We start from the raw sequence: 25,713 nt of genomic DNA, 5'->3' as shown, positions 1-25,713 counted from the left end.
AACTTATATTTTTGACCTGGTTCTCCACATTCACTTATCAGATCCAAGAATCAGTTACATTGTTGATGAAAATGTTTGCGTTCTACTCCACCGAAGGAAAGCGCAAATAAGGACAACTTTTAAAGAAAGTGAATCAAGGCTTTGCATTTTATTCTCAAGAAGAAAAAAAAACAATGTATAGAAATACCATTTTAAAAACTTTAATGTTTTTTTTTTTCAAAGTTGAGCACACAATTTCAGAATGCTGTGTAATGCACGAGACCCTGCAAAATACTTGAGACGCAAACACCTCCATAGGCAATTTGATAATACCTAGAATATCAAAATCAACTGCGGGCGGCAGATCCTTTTCCTATTTGGCGCCTAAACTCTGGAATAACCTACCTAACATTGTTGGGGAGGCAGACACACTCTTGCAGTTTAAATCTAGATTAAAGACCCATCTCTTTAACCTGGCATACACATAACATACTCATATGCTTTTAATATCCAAATCCGTTAAAGGTTTTTTAGGCTGCATTAATTAGGTAAACCGGAACCGGAAACACTTCACATAACACCCTATGTACCTTCTACATCATTAGAAGAATGGCATCTACGCTAATATTTGTCTGTTTCTCTCTTGTTCCGAGGTCACCGTGGCCACGAGATCCAGTCTGTATCCAGATCAGAGGGTCACTGCAGTCACCCGGATCCAGTACGTATCCAGACCAGATGTATCAGCACCTAGAAAGGACCTCTACTGCCCAGAAAGACAGCGGAGACCAGGACAACTAGAGCCCCAGATACAGATCCCCTGTAAAGACCTTGTCTCAGATGACCACCAGGAAAAGACCACAGGAAACAGATGATTCTTCTGCACAATCTGACTTTGCTGCAGCCTGGAATTGAACTACTGGTTTCATCTGGTCAGAGGAGAACTGGCCCCCCAACTGAGCCTGGTTTCTCCCAAGGTTTTTTTCTCAATTCTGTCACCGATGGAGTTTCGGTTCCTTGCCGCTGTCGCCTCTGGCTTGCTTAGTTGGGGTCACTTCATCTACAGCGATATCATTGACTTGATTGCAAATAAATGCACAGACACTATTTAAACTGAACAGAAATTACATCACTGAATTCAATGATGAACTGCCTTTAACTGTCATTTTGCATTATTGAGACACTGTTTTCCAAATGAATGTTGTTCAGTGCTTAGACGCAATGTATTTTGTTTAAAGCACTATATAAATAAAGGTGATTGATTGATTGATTGATCGAAAACCAATGGAAAACAGAGGAATGCAAAAAGCACGTGATTGTTATTTTCGTGTAAACTAATCCTTTAAATACTAGCCACTGCTCTTTGATTAGTCTGAAATGTAAGCATCCCTGCTGAACGACTCTCTTTTATTTTTTTTTTATTTTTTTTATTTTTTTGTGATGTGTCAGCCCCTCCACTCCAGATTGGCTGCTGTGCTTCGTTCAGTGCCCCATTAGTAGGAGGCATTCCCACTGAGGTCTGAGAAAGGTGGATTTAGTTATTATCGTCTTTCTGCTTGTGCGATGTGAAAGACTCAAGAAAATCAATAGGCTCTTTGGAAAAGGCAACACCTCTGATTGTATATTAAAACCAGAAGACATCAGATAATTTATGGATCTTTAAAATGTGTTTCTTCCAGTCTGCTGCTCTCAAGTAGGACAATTATCAATGCTTAAAACACACTTTCACTCTCTCTCTCTCTTTCAGTTAGTTTTCAAATTCTGACTTTTAGAGTTTCTAAATGATTGATGCATTTATGTTGGATATTACATTTCCCATAATAATAACATAAATGGAATAAACAGTGCCTCACAGTACTGGCAAGGGTCTATGACTAACTCAATATCCATGGCAGAGGTGTAAGTGTTGCAGACATAATTGGTGGACAGATTCAATTACATGTAATCAAACCACTAGCACAGCCCTTAGTGGTGGTTGCAAAAAAAAAAAAAGTTATATATTTGTTCCTTACAAAGACAACTTTTCAACAAAATGTTAATGGATCATGTTGCATGGATAACTGTGATGTTTTTATCAGCTGTTTGGGCTCTCATTCTGACGGCACCCATTCACTTCAGAGGAGGGTGAGCAAATGGTGTAATGCTACTTTTCTCCAAACCTGTTACAATAAAGAAACAAACTCATCTTTTGGGGTGAATTATTCCTTTTAAACAAAAATTATATCTGTAAATGGGTAAAAAAAAAAAAAAAAAAACAACAACCATGTTTTCCCTTTGAATTAAGTTTATTTTCCCCATTTCAGAAAACAAGAATTAATATGCTGAGTCATTTTCCTTCTCAAGTAGATGTATCTTGGTTTAAGAATATTAGATATAATATTTGTAAACAAGTCAAAAATACCGAATGAAAAAATTCTTATTCTTAAAGTTATACTGCTTTCTTCATTGGTGCCACTGTAAAGGCCCACTGTGAAATCTGATATTTGTAACAATATGTGAGGTCAGCAAACATCAACATATCAGCATATGTATGGAATACCAAAACATCTAGGACTATTAGTATTTAAATCACTGAAACCTATAATCATTAAACTAGTACTTAATTATAATGCATATTACCTTAGAAGGTTTGTCAGCCAGATTCAGAGTCGATAATTCTAGTGCTGTAGAATGAAGAGCATTTATCATGTAAAAAGATTTTTTCAAGCTTTAAACCTCTTGGTGCAGTAAATTGTAAGTGCAGAGATCAGCTTGCAAAAAATGATCAAACGTTCACAGACACTTTAGCTTCACACATGGCCTCCTTTAAAACAATAATAGCACTCCAGCCAATGATCCGGGTACAAGCAAAGCGTGTGAGCACTTTAGGCTTTTTTGCAGGTGTGTAGATAACAAAAAACTGCTTATAGTTGATCAACACTCTCTGTCTTTTTTTGTGCAATAAGACAGCTGCTTTATCATATGCTTACATACAAAATCCAATTCTAAATGATGTTCTAAATTAAGATTTACTAGAGTTATAGCTTCAGACTATACAAAAAGTAATTGTGACTATTTATTGCACATTTCAGAGTTTATGTCTCACTATTTTTACATTTGAATTGTGAGATATAAGACCTTTCTTAATTCTTTATTTCTTGATTGAAACAAGTTTCCTTAGTTACAAATGAACATTTAATGTTCCTTTTTCTTTCAGATGAACCATGAAAATAATACACTTGGCAACAGGCTTTAAATGATATTAGAGTCTATGTTCTCTTTTCTCAGGATGTGAGTGGTGGGACTGTTACCAATGATGAACAGGCTCATAAGTCCAGAATAATATATTAGCTAGAAAAAAATACCTCTGGTGTTATAATGTGTGCTGGTTCATAATAAAAGCTGCCCGCTGTAGCGCTCAATCTATTTGACACCTCATATTGACTAGTTCATATTAAACTCAAAACAGGTATGAGGTATTGTGCCTATTTTCAAAATGTCACACCCCTGTTACTTTTAGTCCCGATGTTTAATGGCAAGGATTTAATTTTAATAACGAAAAGAACAAATGCACGCTTGGGTGCAAATCACACAAGTCTGTTTTCTGTGGTAGGCCCAGATTTGGCACATTAATAAGGATGGGAAAGTAAGTGTTATTTCGTGGTGGGCAATTAGATTTGCAGCAGTGAGCTGCTTTTTCTGGGCAGTTAAATGCCCATGGCGTTGTGCCCTCATAAAAGACCAGCATGTGAGTCTGATGCAGCAATGAACGCTTTAACCTTGAGAGACCTTCAGTCTCAGGGCGCGCTGGAATAAAAGCGTCTTTTGGCGCCCCCTACAGACAAACGCGGAACTGCAGCTAATTACGTGAACAAGCAGAAGCGATGCGTGGAGATGATGATGATAATAATGGCACACCGGCCCTAGACAGAGCCTAGAATACAAAACATGCAATCACAGCAGGATTTTTCAAGTGTTTATGATCGTTACAGTCCGTGTTCAGATAGAGGACTCTTACTCCAGACTAATTTAGATGATCTTGGAGGAAAGATTAAATGGCATGGATTGGATTAATGAGACATCATCTTATTAACCACATATATACTAATATACTGTGTGTGTGTGTGTGTGTGTGTGTGTGTGTGTGTGTGTGTCTGATAATTAAAGCTTATGATATATTAATATTAATGTTTTTAATTTTTTTGCATGAAATAATTTATTTTTGTTTTTACATTTTATTCTTATTTTATTTTAAAGTGAAGTGAAGTGAAAGTGACATTCAGCCAAGTATGGTGACCCATACTCAGAATTTGTGCTCTGCATTTAACCCATCCGAAATGCACACACACACAGAGCAGTGAACACACACACACACACACACACTGTGAGCACACACCCGGAGCAGTGGGCAGCCATTTATGCTGCGGCGCCCGGGGAGCAGTTGGGGGTTCGATGCCTTGCTCAAGGGCACCTAAGTCGTGGTATTGAAGGTGGAGAGAGAGCTGTTCATGCACTCCCCCCACCCACAATTCCGTCCGGCCCGAGACTAGAACCCACAACCCTTCGATTGGGAGTCCGACCCTCTAACCATTAGGCCACGACTTCCCCCTAAATTAAAATAAAAAATATTATTATTTAAATTTTAAATAATAATAATAAAATCATATATAAAATCATAATCTCTTTTGGTGTTAAAATACAGATTTTTTGTCACTGAATAGTAGGCTAAAAAAAAGCATATTTTTTACCATTACCATATTAACCTTGGCAAACATAAAATTGAGATGTATTATAATTTGGATTATTTCAATGCAAATGGTGAGAATAACTGGTGAGGGTTTTGGTTGTAGCCGCTAGATGTCGCTGTTGTGTTCTGTTCAGATTTATTCAGAGCCGTAGAAGAAGACGCGCGTGTTGTTCCTGTCGCGGTGTGTCTTCAGCTTCTCACTGAACATCATTATCATTTTCAAAAATGTCTATTGAAATTGAGTCAGCAGAGTAAGTAAATTAAATTGCGTGTTCCCAAACATCATACACATGCATAATTGTGTATTTAAACGATTACACAAACTTTACAAGCTGTTTTTTTAGCGGTCAGCTAACGTTGGTTTTCTGTAGCTAACTGCGTTAGCATCATCAGGAGCTTGTTTTGCAGACAGCTTAGATATTAAATAGAATTTATCTCTTTTAGACATTTTGTATTTGATGTACTGAAGATCAGCCTGGTTAGTGTTTTGCCTGCTTTTAGTAGCAAAGGCAGCTCGCGATACCTCAAATACATTTTAATATATTAACGTTACTTTTAATATATTTGCTCTCCAGTCTTCCAGAGTACTACAATGTCTTCTCTCCTCATGTTTTTCCAGCGTTATTCGTCTGATCATGCAGTACCTGAAGGAAAACAACTTGCAGAAGACTTTAGCAACGCTCCAGGAGGAGACGACAGTGTCTCTAAACACAGTAGACAGTATTGAGAGTTTTGTGGCAGATATCAACAGCGGTCACTGGGACACTGTGCTTCAGGCTATACAGTCCCTCAAACTCCCCGACAAGACCCTCGTTGACCTTTACGAGCAGGTGAGGGGCAGATCAAATCAAGATTTTTATAAGTCGGTTATTATGGTGTGGCTCATTTTGAATATTGATTGAGCTTTGAAATTTTTGCAGGTTGTTCTTGAGCTGATTGAGCTCCGAGAGCTGGGAGCTGCCAGATCTTTGTTGAGGCAGACTGACCCCATGATTATGCTGAAACAAACCCAAGCTGAGCGATACATCCACCTGGAGAATCTTCTAGCACGCTCTTACTTTGACCCCAGAGAGGTGAGGTATCTGAAACAATGCACTTTATGAAAACCCAGCAACTTATTTTTTTTTTTTACATATTTAAACATATTGCATATGAAATAGAAATACATGTATCTAATAGCTCATGGTTTTTCCTACAAGGTTTTGTGAGACTATATCTAAGGGGGCTCAGGGACATTCTTTTTTTTTTTTTTTTTTTTTTACATTTTATAGGTAAATGCATTGACCTGGTGCACTTAGAAAGCAAAATTAAGAGCACCGTCCCATTTTTCCACAGAATAAATGTACTTTAGAAACGAAATAAGAGCATACATGATGACAGAATTTTCATTAACATTGGTTTATGTATATCTACTTGGATGTTTAACAGTTTCATTTCCATTGTGGATGAATTCTGAGCTGATCTATCTGTTTTTAGGCCTATCCTGATGGCAGCAGTAAGGAGAAGCGTAGAGCAGCTATAGCTCAGGCTCTCGCAGGTGAGGTCAGTGTGGTACCCCCGTCACGTCTGATGGCTCTGCTTGGACAGGTGAGTTAAACTGCCCTTGCAACAGTTATGCATTAGACATTGTACACTGGTCTCAGAATTACACTGGAGGAATAGTTCACATTACTGTAGTTGATGGTCTGCCTCTGTCTCTAAAGTCTCTGAAGTGGCAGCAGCATCAAGGTCTTCTGCCACCTGGTATGACCATCGATTTGTTCAGAGGTAAAGCAGCTGTGAAAGACGTCGAGGAGGAGCGCTTCCCCACTCAGCTGGCCAGACACATCAAGGTACAGGACCAGCATCTGTCCTCCACAGGAATTTAAGATACAGTGGAGATTTGGTACTCACCTTAGTGTGTGTTTTTTTTCACATTGTAGTTTGGTCAGAAGTCTCACGTCGAGTGCTCACGCTTCTCTCCTGATGGCCAGTATCTGGTTACTGGATCTGTGGATGGATTTATTGAAGTATGGAACTTCACTACTGGAAAAATCAGAAAGGTCTGTGAATCTGCATTTGTAGTTTATATATCGTTTATGCACGTTTATTCATGGATTTGTGTGTCTTGGACAGGATCTGAAGTATCAGGCTCAGGATAACTTCATGATGATGGATGACGCAGTGCTGTGCATGTCTTTCAGTCGGGACACCGAGATGATGGCCACAGGAGCCCAGGATGGCAAGATTAAGGTCTCATACACACTATATTAAAATTGGACAAATGATTAAAACATTCAGTATTCATTGATCATTTGTTTAACACAGAGATGCCCAAAACAGCCCCTCTGAAGTTCTTTAATTTGGCCAAGCATGCCATGTCATATCTTAAATTCTGATTATTATTTCTTATTTTGTATTAAAATGTATAAAATCTAATCGATCAGATATAAATCTGAAACGATAAATGTTTTTGTTTACTTAATATATGTTTGCTTACTGTGTATATTTATTATGCATATATAAATGTACATACATGTATATATTTTTCTTATGTAAACCTATATAAAAAAATTCTTAAATATTTACATGCATCTGTGTGCATTTATATATATATATATATATATATATATATATATATATATATATACACACATAATAAATATGCATTTATATGCTATATAGAAGTAAAACATTTTTGGATGCAATTATTTTTTATGTTATTTTGTATTAACAACATTATTATTCAAATTTGCATTTTATTTTTAATAGTTATATTGTGAATTTGTTTTCATTTTAATATTTTTGTTTTCAATTCCATGTAAGTTTTTGTCATATATAATACATATTTTTTTGTTTGTATTCTTTTTATTTGTTTTAGACAAAACTACAAATAAGATAATTGATATTTTCATTTCTGTATGAAAGGAACCTTTTAAAATATTGTATAATAAAAATAAAAAAAGATGCAAACACGATTCTGTTTGAATGGCAGATCATAGGGTTGCTTGCACTTTTCTACAGTAGGAAGGCTGATTTATTGGTTATTTTTAATGCTGAATGGGTCGTATTTATTTATTTTTTTCAGGTGTGGAAGATCCAGAGTGGCCAGTGTCTGCGGCGATACGAGCGTGCTCACAGTAAAGGTGTCACCTGTATCAGCTTCAGTAAAGACAGCAGTCAGATTCTCTCTGCATCCTTCGATCAGACCATTAGGTGAGCATCTCTTTTCACTGTCTTCAGTGTTCACACAAAAACCACAGCACAATTCACTTATGCTTGTTTTTTTCCCCCCAGGATACATGGATTAAAATCAGGCAAGTCTTTGAAGGAGTTCAGAGGTCATTCTTCATTTGTGAATGATGCCACACTCACTCCTGATGGCCATCACATCATTAGTGCCTCATCTGATGGAACTGTGAAGGTACAGATGTTAATGCATTATCTCGACTCTCTCAAGGAAAGGCGCATAAAATGTAACTTGTGTTTCGGTTTGACATCATCTTTCTTCCCAGATCTGGAACGTGAAGACCAGCGAATGCACCAACACCTTCAAATCTTTGGGCACGTCTGCGGGAACAGACATCACTGTCAACAACGTGATCCTGCTTCCTAAAAACCCAGAGCATTTTGTTGTGTGTAACCGATCCAACACTGTTGTAATCATGAACATGCAGGGCCAGGTGAGAAGGTCAAGTGTGTTGTTAATGTAAAAGATGAGAATATCGAAATGATTTGGGTTATTGTTTAGTAATCTCTTGTTCCTGTTGCAGATTGTGAGGAGTTTCAGCTCTGGTAAGAGAGAGGGTGGTGATTTTGTATGCTGCTCTCTGTCTCCACGTGGCGAGTGGATCTACTGTGTCGGCGAGGACTTTGTGCTTTACTGTTTCAGCACTGTCACAGGCAAACTAGAGAGAACCCTGACTGTAAGCACCTTTCATTTACTAGTTTTTATTAAATCAGCATGTACAAATGTTTGTATTTTTACGCAAAAGCTTAATGTAGCTTTAAGTCCGGTTAAAAAAAAAAAAAGACTATAATACATTTTCAAATAATTTGATGAAAAAATGTCATTGTGTAACAATAGTATATTGTAAATATATTATGGTTTCTGTGTATATAAAATCACATTTTAAATTTAATTTGATGTGGTCATTAAATTGGGATGTGAAAAATATAAATTATGTACGTGTATTTTTCTATGTATTAAAACAAATGCGATTTTTGTTTTGTTTTTTCCTACAGGTACACGAGAAGGATGTGATTGGTATTGCCCACCACCCACACCAGAATTTGATCGCCACATACAGTGAGGATGGGCTTCTCAAACTCTGGAAGCCGTAACCACGCAGATGTGATGTAATGTGGGGATTTGGATCGGTTGGGGCGGGAAGGAGAACATAATTAGAATACGTTGCCTACTTGTTTTTTTTTTTTTTTTACCCTTTTGTACATACCTGTTTTTTTTAATGCAGTGGATAAGTTTTTCAAATGGAAGCATCTGTAATTTATAGTAACAACAAGTTTTGTTCTTTTGATTCAACATTAGATCATTTTTTCTTGTCATTCTCTTCCTTTATGTCTCATAATTAAAGCATTTGACCACAAGTTGTTTCTTGCACATTGAAAAGCTAGAGTTTTAATAAAAAATAAAATTTGGATTTCTGTAATTAATCAACCCGAATTAAAAATTTGTAATCAAAGTTCAAATTTAATAGTATTTTAATATACTATAAATGAAGGCAAATAATGATGAATTTTTATTTTCAATTTATAGGAATAAAATGAGTCATTCAGCAGTGGCGGGCCCCTACACTGCAACTTATGAGATTAATCTGTATATGAATCTGAAGATATTAATTGGATAAGTAAAAAAAAAAGGAACATGGGTTAGTTTGGATTATGGGATTTAACAAGAAACTACCATAAAACGTAGAGTCACACATTCTTCACTTTACTCTAGTTTCAGACTAAATATGATGGTGAACTAAAGCTATGAAAAAATAAACTCAGAAGACAAGAAGTAATTTATTATTTTTTAATTATATCATAATTTCCCATTAAAATACAAATACACTATTTGCATAAAATGACCACAAAAAATGAAGGGGGAAAAAAGCCTAGAGACACATGCAAACTATTTGAGTATGCTGAGTTTCCACTTGACCGCGATCCTCATCTTGGGAGCCGACAGGGTTTCTGTGTCTGAGGAGTGAACAGAGTTATTGGAAATTCACAACGAATCCCATGAATGAAAAGAGCCTCACTGAAAGTACTCACCTTGCTGAGGCACAGCGGGTCTCTGCTGCTGAAATGATGCCATAATGCTATTGGCTGTTGAGTTTGGACCTGTGAGCTGAATAATTCAAGAATTTAAATATGAATAATTTACTGTCTTAGAATTCATAGAAATGTTATGAAAATATTTTTCCCGGAGCAAAAAAAAAAAGAAAAATGATCCTGTAAACCTAAATTATAAAACACATTGGCCAAAATGAAAAATATATTTGAAAATGAAACCGTATTAATAATATAAATGTTTAAAAATCTGAATATCGGTTCAATTCATCTCAAGTTCTACTTTAAAAGTATATTCAACTATAAAACAAAAACAACCCTAAATGCGCTGGAAGGGTCAGTGGGAGCCTGTGTGTGACTCACTGGGGTTTGGCTCTGCTGCTGGTTGTCAGTCCAGATCTCTGGAAGAGCGCTCTCCACGAGCTGGAGCAGCTCACCGTAGTCTCTCTGCAGGCTGCTGGCCGCAGCGTCAAACTGGAAGAGCACCAGAGCCTTCAGCAGGCTGTGAACCTCCTCTGCAGGGTCAGACAACAAAAATCGTCAGAATACAGCTACATAAGGAAACCGATCAGATTCATGTCAATACTGTCGAGTCCAAACTATGCCAAACATAAACTCTAAGATGCACATTTCTTGATGTCTGATTCACTTGAAATAGGTCCATATTTATTCATCAAACATCCATTCTATCCATCTTATAATTGCAATTTAAATGCATATATTCAGATTTAAATGAGTATTACATGTTTTGGTGTTTCTGTTGTGTCCTCAGCTCACCTCTCATCTTATCAACGATGGTGATGATTTGAGTAAGTGCGTTCAGGAGGGCGATGTCCTCGAATGGGCTTCCCTCCTTCAGACTGTGTTTCTTTCCCTCTGCTTTCCTACGATTCTTAGACGACCTCCTGCAGATCAGTTAGCAAACTTCAACCTTCACATTTGAGCTGCTGACAGGTTATAAGACACTGAAACAGTGACGTGTTTGTTGGGGATGCACCAAAATGAAAATTCTTGGCCAAGGCCTAAGAAAATTAAACACTGGGCCAAACACATAGCTTTTCACATTTTTTCCGCCAATTTTTTCACCATTGCATAAACGGAGTAGCCAAAATATGCTTTTTACTGTTTTACCTAGTTAAAAAAATCATTTACAAAATTACTATTTAAAAATATTTACTGAACACTGAATTTTTTTTTTACATTCTAGCAGACACTATACCAACAAAGCACAATTTAACTTAAAATTAACAAGTTAGTTTAAAATATTTTAGGCCATTTCTGAGACCTCCTTCTTGAATTAATAATGTATTTTTTTTACTGTACAAATAAATGCATCCTTGCTGAGCAGAAGAGTCTTCTTTTAATAAAACATGGGAAACATTAGGCTACAGAACCCAAATTGATAACTGTTTTATAATAAATGTATAAAAAGGACTGTTCTTATTTTATTTTAGAAATACATAAAAATGTTACTGAGTAATAGGTTCAGCAAATATTTCCCCGTGCTTTGGACTTTGAACCCTGGTGCTGTGAGCTCGCGCAGCTCTGTCTTTTATACATGCAATTTGTGCATGTATTAGAAAACATAACGTTCTTCGTTTTGTTTATTATTTCAATCATCATCCAGTAATCAGCAATGATCATCCCTTCCTCTTCTCATGGGTGGCATGGCTGTCTGTGTTTGTAATGATTTTTCCTTCTTTCTTGGACAATTTGAAATGCTTCCTCACTGCCAACATGTTTGCTGCATTAGTGCACGCCTCTACTTGATCACGTCACATTATTGTTCGGTACAATTTATTCGGTCTTTTATGGTTATTATACTTCTTTTGCTATTTTTGGACAAACAATTTCGGTTGCCCATCAATCAGTGTATCCTTAGTGTTTGTAAATTTGTCTTAGAAAAGATGTCACTCACGATGAAATGCGAGAGTTGCTGCGGGAGTATTTTGAGCCAAGATGGCTGCCGGTCAAGACGCTGCTGGCCTCCGAGTAGAGCTCAGCATCCGCACAGTCAGGGCCATCCTCGTCTGAAACACCAAGAGGTTGTCAGTGAGCAACAAGAAATAGAATAAAACCAAAAGTGTACTAATGAAGGTTTAATGTGATTCATGTAAGATAAAAAAAAATACAATATTTATTCAAAAAGGACACACCCAGAGTCTTCAGAAAAGCTAATAATATAAATGGAACGGAGAAATATTTCCTGTTTACCAAATAACTCCAGTCTGGCCTTGGCTTTGAGTTCTCGGACCACAGCAAGGCGGTTTTTGTGACGGATAAACAAAGCCTTCTGGGACTCCAGGAAAGACGTCTGATTACTGTGAGCTACAGGAAACCAATCATTCAATTAAGATACAGCACAAAATAAATAGAACATTAACAGGTCAATAAAAAAAAGAAAAAATATGATGGTTTACCATCTAGAAGAGCAGACTTCAGATCAGTCTCAATGATATCCTGTCTGTTGTACAAATAAATCTGAAACAAGAAATAAAAAAATGTAGGTTTTTATATAGCTACTGACAAAAAAAAAAAAAAAAAATTATATATATATATATATATATATATATATATATATATATATATAATGTATGTATATATAATGTATGTATGTATGTATGTATGTATGTATGGGTATATACATATAGTAAAACGGAGGAAAGAGATGAATGAAGAGGCTCACCAATCGGAGCGCTTCTTCCCATGCAGCTCCCTGTATCAGAGCAGAGATGGCCTCCTCACAATCCTGCCAACACACAGGTATGAGCACATGACACAGCAGACCACAGTCTTGGAAACAATGATGACTATGAAACATACACTCTACCTTAGCATACTGCTCCAAACACAGGGCGGCTTGCTTGTGCCTCCTGGCCTCCAGAAGTTTCTCTGAAAACATCAGACATACAACATGGCTTCCGGATATTCATAATCTCAGCAGGAAACATGCATACATGACAGAGATCTCCACCTGCCAGGTCTCGGGCGAGCAGTGCCAGCTGTTCAGGTGGTAATGGGATGTGTGTGGCCACAGCGAGGGCGTTTCTCCAGCTCGTACAGCTGACGAAGGCCTGCAGGGCACGAGCGTTCTCCCCACATCTCCACAGCAACAGTCCCGCCTGCTCCGCCTGCTCCTGCTCCACTAGATGCTCTGCATAGGCCACGCTCAGGGTCTGATGATGTCACAGGGGTCAAGGGTCAAGATCACGTCATCACTGCATATTTATGTCAATTCTGCTGTGGCCTTTTAGGTAGGATTTAATCAAATAAAACTTGCCTTGTACTGCTCACTGTTTGAAGAATAGAGCTCAAGAGCATCACTGTACAGTCTCTGATCCTTCACCAAGTTTAACAATTCTGTGAAATGTTCTTCACCTGAAAAACATGAAGCAGAACAGGAGAACCAAACAGGGATACAGACGGTAGAAGGGAGTGAATAAAAACAGAGGAATTTGCTGTCGGATTGCTCATGGATGTCCAACAAGGCTCTCACCACACTTGCTGAGGTGATGTAAGGCCTTCCTGTATCTCTTGAGGTGTTTATCGATGGTGTAGCGCTGGTAGTTCGGCTCCAGGGTCTTCAGCATGTTCAGAAATGGGAGGTACTCTTTAGGGTCCTACATGTTTGAGGAAAAAAACAAACAAACAAACTATAAACCAGTGCTAAACAGTGTCTACAACAGACGTGTGCTAGAACTAGATCAATCTCAGATCAGAAAAAGCTGTGTACATGGGAAACGCCTGTTGTAGTGTTATAATGCGATCTCTCTCAACTAATGGCCAGTTTCTATTTTCAATGTGTTGTACATTCCTTTTATAATATAAAATAATGTAATTGCAATAAAAAAGTATCTATAATAATAATACAACATATTATAGTAATACAAATATGTAAAATGGATGCTTATATGTGAACAAGAATTGAATTTATTATGTATTTATTGTATTTTGTTTCTCGTTTATAATATGTTTTAATATGATATAATAAAACAAATATGTCCAATGGCTGCTTATATGTGAAATTACAAAATGTATTATGTTTACTGAATAGTATTTTTTTTTAACTTCATACAAATTTTATTTGTAAAACAATAAATATATAACATAACAACATTATATTTAGGGCTGTGCAAAAAAATTGAATGCAATTTTCATGCGCATCTCGTCAGTAAAGGCGCTCCTGTGATTAGAAGTACATCTCCAGCACATGCGTTCAGATCAGGGTTGCCAGGTTTTCAAAACAAAACCCACTTGCTTCTCAAAACTAGTCCAAAACTAGCCCAATCACGTTTCCAATAGGTTCCCCGAAAAAAATTGTGTCCCTGGGTTAAAATACATGTTTTTGGCAGGGTTGCCTTAGTAAAATATTTTTAGGGGCTAAATATCACGTTATTTGTATTGGGGTCGCTTCGACCCGCGGACATGAAGAAAAAACAACCGCAGACTTGGCAACACTGGTTCAGTTGGAGCTGCATTTACTACACAGAGCCATAGTCCACCAACAAACTACACAAAAGCGCTTTCAAAATCGACAAAGAATCGCCTCTGATTTTGAAATCGATTTTGTGTAGATTGTCAGTGAACTACAGCTCTGTGTAGTAAAGGCCAACCAGTGTTGCCAAGTCTGCGGTTGTTTTTTTTTCATGTCTGCGGGTTGAAGCGACCCCAATACAAATAACGCGATGTTTAGCGCCTAAAATGCACATTTTACCAAGGGAACCCTGCCAAAAAAAAATTATTTTATCGCCTGAAATGAAACGCGATTGGGCTAGTTTCGAGAAGCAATTGGGCAGGTTTTGTTTACCCTGATCTGAACGCATGTGCTGGAGATATACTACTAATCACAGGAGTGCCTTTACTGATGAGATGTGCATGAAAATCGCATTCGATTTTTTGCAGAGCCCTAATTATATTATATTATAATGTATTTGAAATTCTGAAATTGTTAAATTGAATTTTAATTATATTAACAACATTAATAATACGTTTCATATGCAAAATGGCTGATTATGTGAAATTTTAAATGTAATTTTGTATTTACTCAATTGTACTTGTTTGTCTTGTAATATAAAATAATATTATACGGCAATACAAATATTAGAAAATGGCAGCTCATATCTGAAAAAATGTATTGTATTAATTTAATAATTAAAAACAAATTATATCATATAATAATGTTATAAAAACAAACAGTTAGGATGAATCAGAGTTGGAATCTTCTGACTGACCTTCTGAGATTTTTCAGCCACCATGAGCACTAGGTCAAAATCGTAGGTGCCGAGGGAGTGTTCATACAGCTCATTCACGTTAACGAGGAAGAGAAGATACTTCAGGGCTTCCTCTGCGCTCACACTGATGCTGCCACTGGCTGGGTTCACTAAATATTCAAGCACACACACACACACACACACACACACATGTAACAGACACATAATCAAACTTATTTTTATTGGGCTTGAGTGAATCGAGGCTCACCTCGTAACTCATGGACCTTCTGTAGAGCGATTTCTAGTTCTGGTGTTGTTTTTCTCACGTGTGATGTCAGAATACATAAACAATACCTGTGTATAGATGAAAGCATCTCAGAGGAGGAAGATCAGGGCTTGATGTACATCCTGTGTAAAATGTAATCTTATCTCATTTGGAGAGGGAAGTAGAAGGGCTGTACTATACTTCCTTCAATTTACATAACATAAGTAACATTTATAACCGTGGAACTGACTTTTGTGGGTCCAGAGTCTCCATTGTTGACCGTAACGCATCACAGATCATGTCCACCTTCTTTCCTCCTTTCCCTGAGGCAGAACTGGAGGCTGAGCGTGAAGGACATGGGTACATTGTTGTAGTGGTGTCTTCCTCTCTAAGAATGAAGAAATGTTTTTATTCAAAGACAAATGAAAGGGAAAAGGCATCAAAAAAGATTTAATCAATGCGTTTTACTTGAGTTCAGTGAGGAACAGGTTGATGTAGTTGATGGAGTCGATCTGTTTCAGGAACATCTCAATGTTTGCAAGAAACGCCTGCGAGAGGAATCATGGGATGGGGGGTAAATGGGAGTGGTGTTAATTATTTAGTGCCATTCTCTGAAAGAAAATGAAACCCATGGTGTAGAAGAATGTGTTTAGATGTTACTGTAAAAAAAGAAATGACAACAGAGGGAGGTCACTCACAGTTGGATTGTGGTCATAAATGAGGTTGAGGTTTATCCTCAGCTTCCTCATGCACTCGAAAGCATCTTTAAACCGGAGACTGAAACAAACAACACCAATTCAAATTATTCAAATCATTTAATTTATCAGGTATCATGTTTTACGTTTTATAGTAAACATATAATGCAATATAAAATAATGTGGAGAAATGAATCCCTTTTTTTTTCTTTTAAATAAGGTCAGTATTCTCTTTGTATATGTCACATTGTCTCAAGTTTTTCTAGATGTAAAATACCCATCAAGCCACTTTCTGAGCTGAGCAAGTACAAGAGCTTGATGATGAATGGTTTCCAGATTCCCCCGTGGCATCTGAAAACAAAACGAATCCATTTATCATTAAAATACATAATCTAAAAATACATAATCATATCAAGATGTTCAGCTGACCTGCAGGATGAGTCTGGTGTCCTGGGGAACCACAGAAACGATGCGAGAGCCTCGTTCTACCTTTCGTACAGTCTCATCATTCTGATTAGCATCTGAGCTCAGAGCTGACTGCAGACCTGCACAGGACACCAATATAGAAACAGAAGTAATTCAACATATTTCTATAATTATGGAACATATATATTTTAATAATCAAAAAATTTAATTTTAATTTTCAGCAGTCTTTCAGAACAGTAGCTTTTTTTTTTGCTGCAGCAGGAGAAGGCACTCTACACAATAATTTGTGTGTACAATAACTTACGAGCCTCAGAGTACGCAGACCAAAAGCGGTCATGTTATCTTATTTTCAAAACCTGCGGTTTGTGAATGTAGTTCTGGGAGTTATAATAATTATATAATTATAACAAAACATTTTGACGAGACTTTTAGATGCTGTGCAATGTGATCGGTTTGATGGTTGTTCCAGCTGTGCTGTCCCATCGCAAAGTCATGTCTTTTCAAACACGCATAAAGGAATTTATTCAGTGTTTCCATAGTAGTTCATGTCCATGTTTTGTTACCGGATAAGATATGTATTCTGCTTAATTAAGAGCATAAGTTCATTTATGCAAATTTTAAGAATGTATATGTATCTTTACATTTCTATCAAGCATTTTCTATGCAATATATGCATTAAAATAGGTGGATGGAAACATATCATATCATGTCATATCATCCTTTATAAATCATTCTAATATGCTGATTTGTTGCTCAAAAAACATTTCTTACCATCAATGTTTAAAACAGTTTTGTTGCTTTTCTTTGCAACTTTGATGCATTTCTTCAGGGTTATTTAATGAGTAGAAAGTTCGAATGAACAGCATATTTTTGTAACATGATGCATTCATGTGTACCTTTGACAGAGAGTGTGCTGAGGTTGAGACAGTGGCACATGTGAGAGTGTGTGGTGAGCAGGAGGAAGTCGTCATAAACTACAAACGAGGAGATATTGGAGGCCACCTGCGGAAGAGACACTCCAGTGAGCATACCAGCCAGGATTCTGGCACTAACACACTAAATGTAATGTGATTTAAATCCTTTTTATATCATTTTTGGGGTACTCGCACCTACCAGTGAGTCACCGATGTAGAGATGGGATCTCTCTGTGAGGCCTATCAAATGTTCCTATTAAAAGACAAATACATATGAAGCATTTATTGAAACTGACGGTAGCATGATGAAATAAAGGGCAGTGATAGATGGAGACTATATATTCACCTCTCCGCTGAGGGTACATAGTGCTGTCTGAACACAAGGCCGGGGGAAGTTAATGGTATTGCCAGAGGAATCCTTCCATTCTGTTAGACTGAGCTCTGAAGAGTCTGTATAGAAAATGATTCATTTTTAAATTGCATTAGGAAAAAAAATAAACAAGACAAGTGATGAAACAGATACTACGTAAAAGCCAAATCCAGTTCCTGTTATAATTAGTGGACTGACCCGTGTGAACTTTCCGGATCTGTCCGTCATCAAGTTGCAGTGCCACAGTGCCATTTCTGAGGCTGTGACACAAGCTGATCACAAAACCATCCACTGGAACATCTGACCTGAGAAATGACCAACACCAAGACTTTAAGAAAAAGAGACACTGCATAAAAGTTAAAACAAATTCTTAAGTTGTTATAATTCCCAGCCCCTGAGCTCATGTCTACGCTCGTTAGATCAGTCTGTCTTTGCATGAGCTACACGGAATACAAATGATGACAAGACCGGAGGAGTTAGTTGTTTTGGCATCAGTACCTGATCTCCAGCGTGTCCTTGGGGTCCTGGCTGTCTGATGGGGTGATTTTCAGCAGGCGGGTCAAGTATCTTCCATGAGCCACAGCCAAAAACAAATCGTCCTTCAACCACAGCAGCAAGCGCAGGGTCAGAGGTTCCTCCTGATCCATGGTGACCCTGAGAGAGAACATCTGCATCAGAATATATCCTACATGTAATAATTGATATGCTAGCCCGATGAGAAAATGACAGAAAAGAAATTAGCACAAATAATCCAAAAACAATGGAGAGTAGAACACAGTGGATTTTGCAGAAAATCACTGTGGAAACAGTCAATTTGTCAAAACAAATATGGAATATATTTTTATTTGTTGTATTTTTTCATGTTGTATATTGAGTTTGAGATCACTAAGCAGGGCTCCAAACCAAAAAATTGAGTAAGGAGTCAGTGGCTTCTATAAGAAAAAAAAAAAAAGGTTTTATGGGCCACAGAATAAACATATTTTATTTTCTTTATTAGTATTTTAATCCATCTTGTCTTGTAACTAAATGTCTTTTCCGACTTGAAATAAACAGTCACAAAGAATTGTTCATTATCTGTACCAATGTGGTGGACCATAAACATCACTTGGCCAGTTTCGGCTTCTCCTAAATGCATCCTGTAAAAGTTGGCATACACTATTAAAAATAAAGGTGCTTTCACAGTGCCATAGAAGAACCTGTTTTGTCTAAATGGTTTCATAAAGAACCTTTAACATCTGAAGAACCTTTACGTTTCACATGAGGTTCTCTGTGGCGAAAGAAGGTTCTTTAGATTATAAAAAGTTGAGAAAGAGATGGTTCTTTAAAATGGTTCCGTGAAGAACCTTTTATTTTTAAGAGTGTATGTCTTTCACATTTAAATTAAAGAGCGTTAAAGAGCGGCAAAAACGTTATTTATTGTTTGTATTTCATTATGAATTTGGAATAATTTTAAAGCCATTACTGGACGGTAAGTGTGCTTAAAATAATAAAGAGTCCAAGCATTAACAGAATACAGCATAGACCTAAGATCTTGTTAAGAAGAAACCATATTATTAATGATTATAAATGAAAATTGTTAACGCCGTTGCCCATACAGCTGACAGCTTTACATGTTGTAGTTTGTTCAAGTTGTGCTTGAAATAGACTTTGCTTTTGTGCACTTTCACTTCTAACATCTCCATCATTTCTCTTTCTCTCGCGCTGCTCAACTGAGCTGTTTTTATCAGGTGTGTGTCAGCGCTGCAGCACGGCAGAGGTGAGGATTGTTTGAAACTCTTTTTTTCCTCTAAAACTGTGATGTGCATTGTCTGACGTGAACATAGTAAATGATCGGATCGCAAAACAACCAGGAAAAAAGGCATTACATGCTAATTTTTAAGTTATAACAACATAAATACATAGATCTAGTCACCAGAAGCGACCTAAGCAAAAACTTGCAATTTAATATTTTTGGACACAAGTGCGACCATTTAAGTCGCAATTTGGAAACCTGCTAAGATTTTTAAGTAATAAATACTTTTATTCAGCAAATAATGCATTTAACTGATCAACAGCGACATTGTACAATGTACTTTTATTAATTATTTTAAATGGGTAATAATTATTTTTTTCTTACCGACCCCAGACTTTTACAGCTACACTACCATTCACAAAACATGTAAAGATTTTAGTGACACCTTCTTGTTAAATAAGGATTAGAGAAACATGACCAAATGTAAAACACAATCAACAGTCAAACTCAAAATCATCTGTACCTGTATGTCTTTCTTAAGACTAATGGTGCTGAGATGACTTTAAAGCCAGATACCCCAGGTACACCTTCATTTTCAGCTCCACCACCTGAATATTGGAAATTTAAGTCAGAAATCCTAAACAATGTAATGTTTGAATCAAGTTTCAAATGACATGACTCACCTGGTCCATAAACATGAATATGTCCATCGGCTGTGAGTGCAGCGAGCTCATTGGTCCTCTGGGCTTGAGAACGGAAGGTGACCAAGTTCACAGGAACAGGAAGTTGAAGTTCAAAAGCACACATAGGTGGAGGGATCACACACTGGCGGAAAGTTGTCACCAGGACTTTATCTGCAAAACACATTAGTTAAACACTGAAATCATTCAGACCATTAATTGTTGGACTGTACTCAAATGTCTTATTTACTCTAAAAAATTATGTAAAACTAGATGTGAGAAACAGCGTGTTGTCTGCAATTTATTAAAGTATAGAGATGAATTAATTATTCATGAGTTAGACAATGGTCAAGCCTACCTCCATCAATCACTGCCACATTGGCGTTATCATGGCAATCTGTGCCTCGACTGCGGTCAGTGCTCCAGCCCCAGTCATAGGTGTAGCTGGCCCATCCTCGAGTCAGGAGGTGGAGGCGCAAGGACTTCTCCGGATCCCAACATACACACGCCGGAGCCCTGAGGGGCTCACTGCCAAAATGCAAGCTTTGCTTCAGATACCAATGATAATTCCCGACTGTCCACAGCTGAACTGTGAAAGAAAGAGGTCAGATGTTTAAAACAAAGCATTATGGCGGTCTTGTTTGTGCATTTTAAAATGTTTATTTAATTAATTTTATTTTGACTGAAAACCACAGGGAGCCCTTCCCAGCTTTTGTTGATAAGCACATTTCATTACAAGCTCTTTTATTGATGAGTGCTTTTCATGACAAAAATGGGAAGATGGTTTGGTCTGAACTTCACAAACACATTCTGGGGACACCAAAGACCAATAACACATCTTGTAAGAAGGGGCATAAAAGGTGCCCTTAAATTTTTTAACTAGAAATGCATCAAAATGCATAGAACATACATGTCTGAGTACCATAAATATTCTTTTTCTAAATTCGTCAGGCTTGTAACTTTAAAATATCATAATATACTTCAAGATTCTGATTCTTAATAAGCTTTTCTTTTGGGATCTCCGTTGCTAAAGTCAACAGATTTTACTAACAGACCTATCAATCTCAGTGTAAAGATAACAATAATGCTGCCAGCTTTCTAAAGTCATTTTTACCCTCCTGTAATTTGGCTCCAAATCTCAGGTCAAACATTCCATTCTGACCGCTGCTAAAAATAGTGGATTACACAGTAAATATATATCTGTGGCATTTAATATTTTGGCTTTCATCACTATTTATGTATATTAGCAAAATCTAAAATCTGAGTTTGGAAAGCTTCCGAAGTTTAGTTGATTTGACACAGAATGACTTTGGTTTGTTTTGATTAATCATGACGCCATAATTAAGCAGCACTGATCAGTACTGGACACATCACTGAATATGAAAAGCAGTTCTATCTGCATCTTACTGTATGTGTTGGGATGGTTGTTCTCTCCAGGCTTTAAGTCCTCCATCCAAACAGCCAGAACAGTAGAGTCACTGTTCCACAGCAGCTCCTTTACCTGAGAAAAACACCAGCTTTTCAACAAAATCATCAGCTTTTCATGCACCATGACTTGTCTTTCAGATCTTTGAAAATGACATATAGAGAGTAGATGAGATCTACCTTGACCTGTTCCTTTCCAAAAGGCAGATTAAAATCTCCATGCAACAGTCCATTCTTTTCCATAAACACCACGCTGTGTTTGTTAGGGTGCCGCTGTGTGGAAGCGATCAGGCTGCCGGAGGGTCTAGAAGAAAAAATCTATTTTTGTCAGTTCACATCAGATCAGTCAGACGAACCACGAAGTCAAAGAAAAAAGTAAAAAGACATTCAGAATATTTTACTTCCAGCAGAGAGGCTGTTCCAGACCATTAACAGCCTCGCTGGTGGCCTGCAGAACACATTCTCGGTTCCAGATTCGAACCTTTCGAGCACCTGCAACAAAAAGTTGCTATATTTGACATTCACATTAATGCATCTGGCAGACGATTTTATGCAAAGTAACTTTCAAGATACACACTTTATCAGTTCATGCATTCTTTGGCAACCAAACACATGACCTTGGTGTTGTTAGCGCCATGTTCAGCTGTTTAAGCTACAGTAATAATGAACAATATTAACGGTCACAACTTTTCATGCAATAGCAATAACAGAAAGTGAGAGTCTCACCAGTCTGAGGACAAACAGTGCTGACTGCAAAGAACTGCCCATCACCACGCCATGTGATTCTTGGCTTCCTGTCGTCCCATGGCAGAGCAGGCTGCACTTCCTGTGAAAGTGTATGAGAAGAACTAGGTGAGAAAAAGACCATATTCAAACCAATGATCCCCTGATGATCCTCAGGTCAGTATCATACTTCCTAGCTGCAGCGAGTTGATTTGGTAAAGCAGAACGATGCTAAATGGAACAAAACCTTACTGCAGATTTCCGCTGGGCAGCTTGCTTGCCCTCAGAGCCATGAAATTGAGTCTCCTTCTTCCCCCAACCAACTGTGATGAACTTATCTAATGCACAGAAAAAAATAAATAAATAAAAAATCACTCATCAGACATGATATCTCCTCAAATACAGAGAACACAAGTCATTTATAAAAATATTATCATTATATTAAGAGGTAAATAAAGACTTTTATGAATTATACCTTCGCCAAAGTCATCCTGATTGATTGCAACCTCAGTTATTGGCTCAAAGTCCTTGGTCATCATGATAATTGTCTCCTGACCTGCAATATAAGACACAAACAAACACAATGAGAAAGAGGGAAATGGCACTATTATGCACTTCTAAACAGATATACATTGAGTGTCAGGGTTGTTATTGTTAACTAAACCTAAAGCCATTAAAAAAATTAAATAATAATCTGCTACTTGAAACAATATAAATGTTAAATGAAAAAAAAAAAAATTACCTAGTAACTTTTAATTTAGCAACACTTATCTTTTCTATTTAGTTTAACTGAATACCCTAAACATTTCGAATTATAATATAAATAAAAATGTTAAATAATCATTCAATTAACATAACATTTCATATATATATATATATATATATATATATATATATATATATATATATATATACACACACACACACACACACACACACACACACACACAAAACCAATAAAACTGACAAAAACACAAAAGTACTAAAACTTTAAATTAAAATGGAAAATATATACATAAAAATGAAATCAAAGTATATAATAACTATAATAACATCAAGTATTTTAAAATAGCACTGCTAGTGATATAGACCTGTGGTCAGAGCCACCAACTCTTGATCTGGGCTCCACGTCATGCCTGTTAGACCGCTTTCCACACTGCCAACACATTCTAACTGTGAGACAGAACTTGATATTGTTAATTAAAAAATACAACAACAGCATATATATTTCACATAATCATTTAGCAATCATTTTATACAATTATCAAAGCATTCAAAAGAAATGAATGATGACCTGACAGGTGTTGAGGTTGTAGAGAATGACATCACCACTGCCAGTGGCTACACACACTGACTCCTGATCTGGCAGATCTTGTATGGCCACCACAACCCCACTGCCGTCCTCTGGGAGGTAGTCCTCTGCCGTCAGTGAAACCTCTTTATGAACCTATCGAAACACATTATACAGTAAAATTCATGTATACCTATGTTGGTATTAGACATCCTGAACCAGAAACAATCATCCTGGAACAAAATGGGGTTACAACTATCATAAATCACCATTACTGGGATTTAAACTTCTAAGAAAACATTTTGTTTTTATTCTAAAAAAAACCTCTTCAGTCCGAGGGTCAAACTCTGTGATGGCAAGCTCAGAGGCCACCAGCACGGTTCCAGTCTCGCTCCTGATGGTGAAACACTGTGGGGATCCCGGGGAGGACAGATCCACACACCTGAAGCGCTGCAGCAGACTGAGGTTTCTCATTTTAGGTAGATGAGATCTGAAACAGTTTTGCAGTTTTTGTTAGATATATCTGATTGCAATCACTTATAAAAGACATGCATGACATGCATCGTGGGATGCTTTTTAAACAACTATGCATGATGGACATTCATTGGTTGCTTTCCCTGAAAATACATGTATACTTCAAAAAGTTTAATAGATTATAAACAATACATTTAGTCAAGTGTGTCCGAACTTAACCAGTGTTTCCATGGTACTGAGTGATTTCCAAATTGATGTATCATGGCATTTACATGATGCTGGTACTAATAATTCATCTCAAAAATACCATGTTACATGTCCAAAACACACGACATTACCATAGTACTAAAACATGGTAATTCATCTGACATCTGTTTAACAGGATCTACCTCCTTATCCAGTAAACAGTTGCTTTCAACATCAGAATAGTTCTTATGATTACAAAATGGAAAGGAAACTGGCACAAATCAAGACAGCGTATGTTTGAAAGATGTGCACAGCAAATCTAGTTGTAGTTATATAGAGACAACCATCAGTTATACTTAACTTACCTTGCTGTGTTTTTGACCTTTATTTTTTATATGAGGTAAATGATCATTTGCGGCATACACATTCACAACACACGCACGTTGTTGTCAGTGCAGCCTGTCCTGAACTCTGCCGAGAAACCGGCAGTGTGTGGTGACGCGAGCAAGTGCGCGCTCTGTCGTCTTGGAGGAACAGTAGGGACGTCCGATTCTTTTTTTTTTTTTTTTTTTTTTTGCCAAAGGAACCAAACAAATCACTGCCTGTCGACATGTTCGACAGAAGTGGTTCTCGGTTCAACGAGTCGGTCAGTTATAGGAAAGACTTTGCTTGTAGTCTGTGTTAACAGAGTTCAGTGGATTTACGACTGTAAGTTAGGAAACGTTGCTTTTTTAAATTGAGGTCAATTCAAGTCAATTTAAAATTTGCTTTATTGGCTTGACTATAAATTAATATTGCCAAATAAGATAAGTATACATGGACAGAAAAAAAAGAATATAATAGCAATGATAATATATTAAATGAACATCACAGTAATATAATATTATAAGATCTTAGAAGTATTAAACGTGTGATTATTAAAAATTATAACATCTGAACATTTGGTACCTAAGTCTTTAACTTAGAAACACACAAACATACTCAATGTGGTGGACAGTAGGGTAACACACTGAGGTCAGACACAACACACACATTCACCTGCTGTCTCTCTCTCTCTCTCTCTCTCTCTCTCTCTCTCTCTCTCTCTCTCTCTCTCTCACACACACACACACACCTGCTGTCTCTCTTTCTCTCTCTCACACACACACACACACACACACACACACACACCTGCTGTCTCTCAGACTGTGGCAAGTGCTCAGTCTCGAAGCAAGTGCTGCTGTCTGTCCCTCTCCTAATACCTATATGTTCCGTTTCACTAATGGCCGTGAAGTTCTGTATTAAGGTGGTGAATATGTTGAAGTAGAGGTTTCTTATGGAAATGTATTTCTAACAGTGAAGGA

At 37.1% G+C, this 25,713-nt stretch overlaps 2 protein-coding genes across 3 annotated transcripts; one reads left to right on the top strand and one right to left on the bottom strand.

The window, feature by feature from the left end:
• The first annotated feature begins 4,786 nt into the window (after nucleotides 1-4,786).
• LOC127971655 (WD40 repeat-containing protein SMU1-like) lies at nucleotides 4,787-9,289 on the top strand. Its single transcript, XM_052574832.1, has 12 exons — nucleotides 4,787-4,953; nucleotides 5,322-5,532; nucleotides 5,623-5,775; nucleotides 6,179-6,289; nucleotides 6,406-6,534; nucleotides 6,625-6,744; nucleotides 6,818-6,934; nucleotides 7,770-7,897; nucleotides 7,979-8,105; nucleotides 8,197-8,364; nucleotides 8,455-8,607; nucleotides 8,927-9,289. Exons 1-12 carry the CDS (start codon nucleotides 4,928-4,930, stop codon nucleotides 9,023-9,025), a joined length of 1,542 nt encoding a protein of 513 aa, XP_052430792.1. The 5' UTR covers nucleotides 4,787-4,927; the 3' UTR covers nucleotides 9,026-9,289.
• Nucleotides 9,290-9,705: 416 nt separating this feature from the next.
• Nucleotides 9,706-24,877, bottom strand: LOC127971654 (elongator complex protein 1). Of its 2 annotated transcripts, XM_052574830.1 has the most exons (37): nucleotides 24,736-24,877; nucleotides 24,035-24,200; nucleotides 23,714-23,866; nucleotides 23,511-23,592; nucleotides 22,895-22,975; nucleotides 22,672-22,757; nucleotides 22,423-22,522; nucleotides 22,098-22,188; nucleotides 21,877-22,000; nucleotides 21,679-21,772; nucleotides 20,630-20,860; nucleotides 20,275-20,445; nucleotides 20,115-20,199; nucleotides 18,358-18,513; nucleotides 18,058-18,164; nucleotides 17,836-17,939; nucleotides 17,689-17,742; nucleotides 17,472-17,577; nucleotides 16,579-16,694; nucleotides 16,427-16,500; nucleotides 16,153-16,231; nucleotides 15,923-16,002; nucleotides 15,705-15,842; nucleotides 15,458-15,543; nucleotides 15,211-15,359; nucleotides 13,476-13,599; nucleotides 13,260-13,357; nucleotides 12,954-13,155; nucleotides 12,810-12,871; nucleotides 12,666-12,728; nucleotides 12,400-12,460; nucleotides 12,194-12,307; nucleotides 11,898-12,009; nucleotides 10,757-10,884; nucleotides 10,343-10,494; nucleotides 9,962-10,037; nucleotides 9,706-9,886 (listed from the first exon to the last, which is right to left on the bottom strand). In XM_052574830.1, exons 2-37 carry the CDS (start codon nucleotides 24,182-24,184, stop codon nucleotides 9,819-9,821), a joined length of 3,957 nt encoding a protein of 1,318 aa, XP_052430790.1. In that variant the 5' UTR covers nucleotides 24,185-24,200; nucleotides 24,736-24,877; the 3' UTR covers nucleotides 9,706-9,818. The 2 variants fall into 2 exon arrangements, with proteins under 2 accessions (XP_052430790.1, XP_052430791.1); XM_052574831.1 differs by lacking the exons at nucleotides 22,423-22,522; nucleotides 22,672-22,757; nucleotides 22,895-22,975; ... (2 more) ...; nucleotides 24,035-24,200; nucleotides 24,736-24,877 and having other exon boundaries at nucleotides 21,877-22,014; nucleotides 22,098-22,162.
• Nucleotides 24,878-25,713: the final 836 nt, after the last annotated feature.

This window comes from Carassius gibelio, chromosome B14 (assembly GCF_023724105.1).
Source record: "Carassius gibelio isolate Cgi1373 ecotype wild population from Czech Republic chromosome B14, carGib1.2-hapl.c, whole genome shotgun sequence".
Lineage (NCBI taxonomy): Eukaryota > Metazoa > Chordata > Actinopteri > Cypriniformes > Cyprinidae > Carassius > Carassius gibelio.
This window is presented reverse-complemented; position numbering and strand designations above follow the sequence as displayed.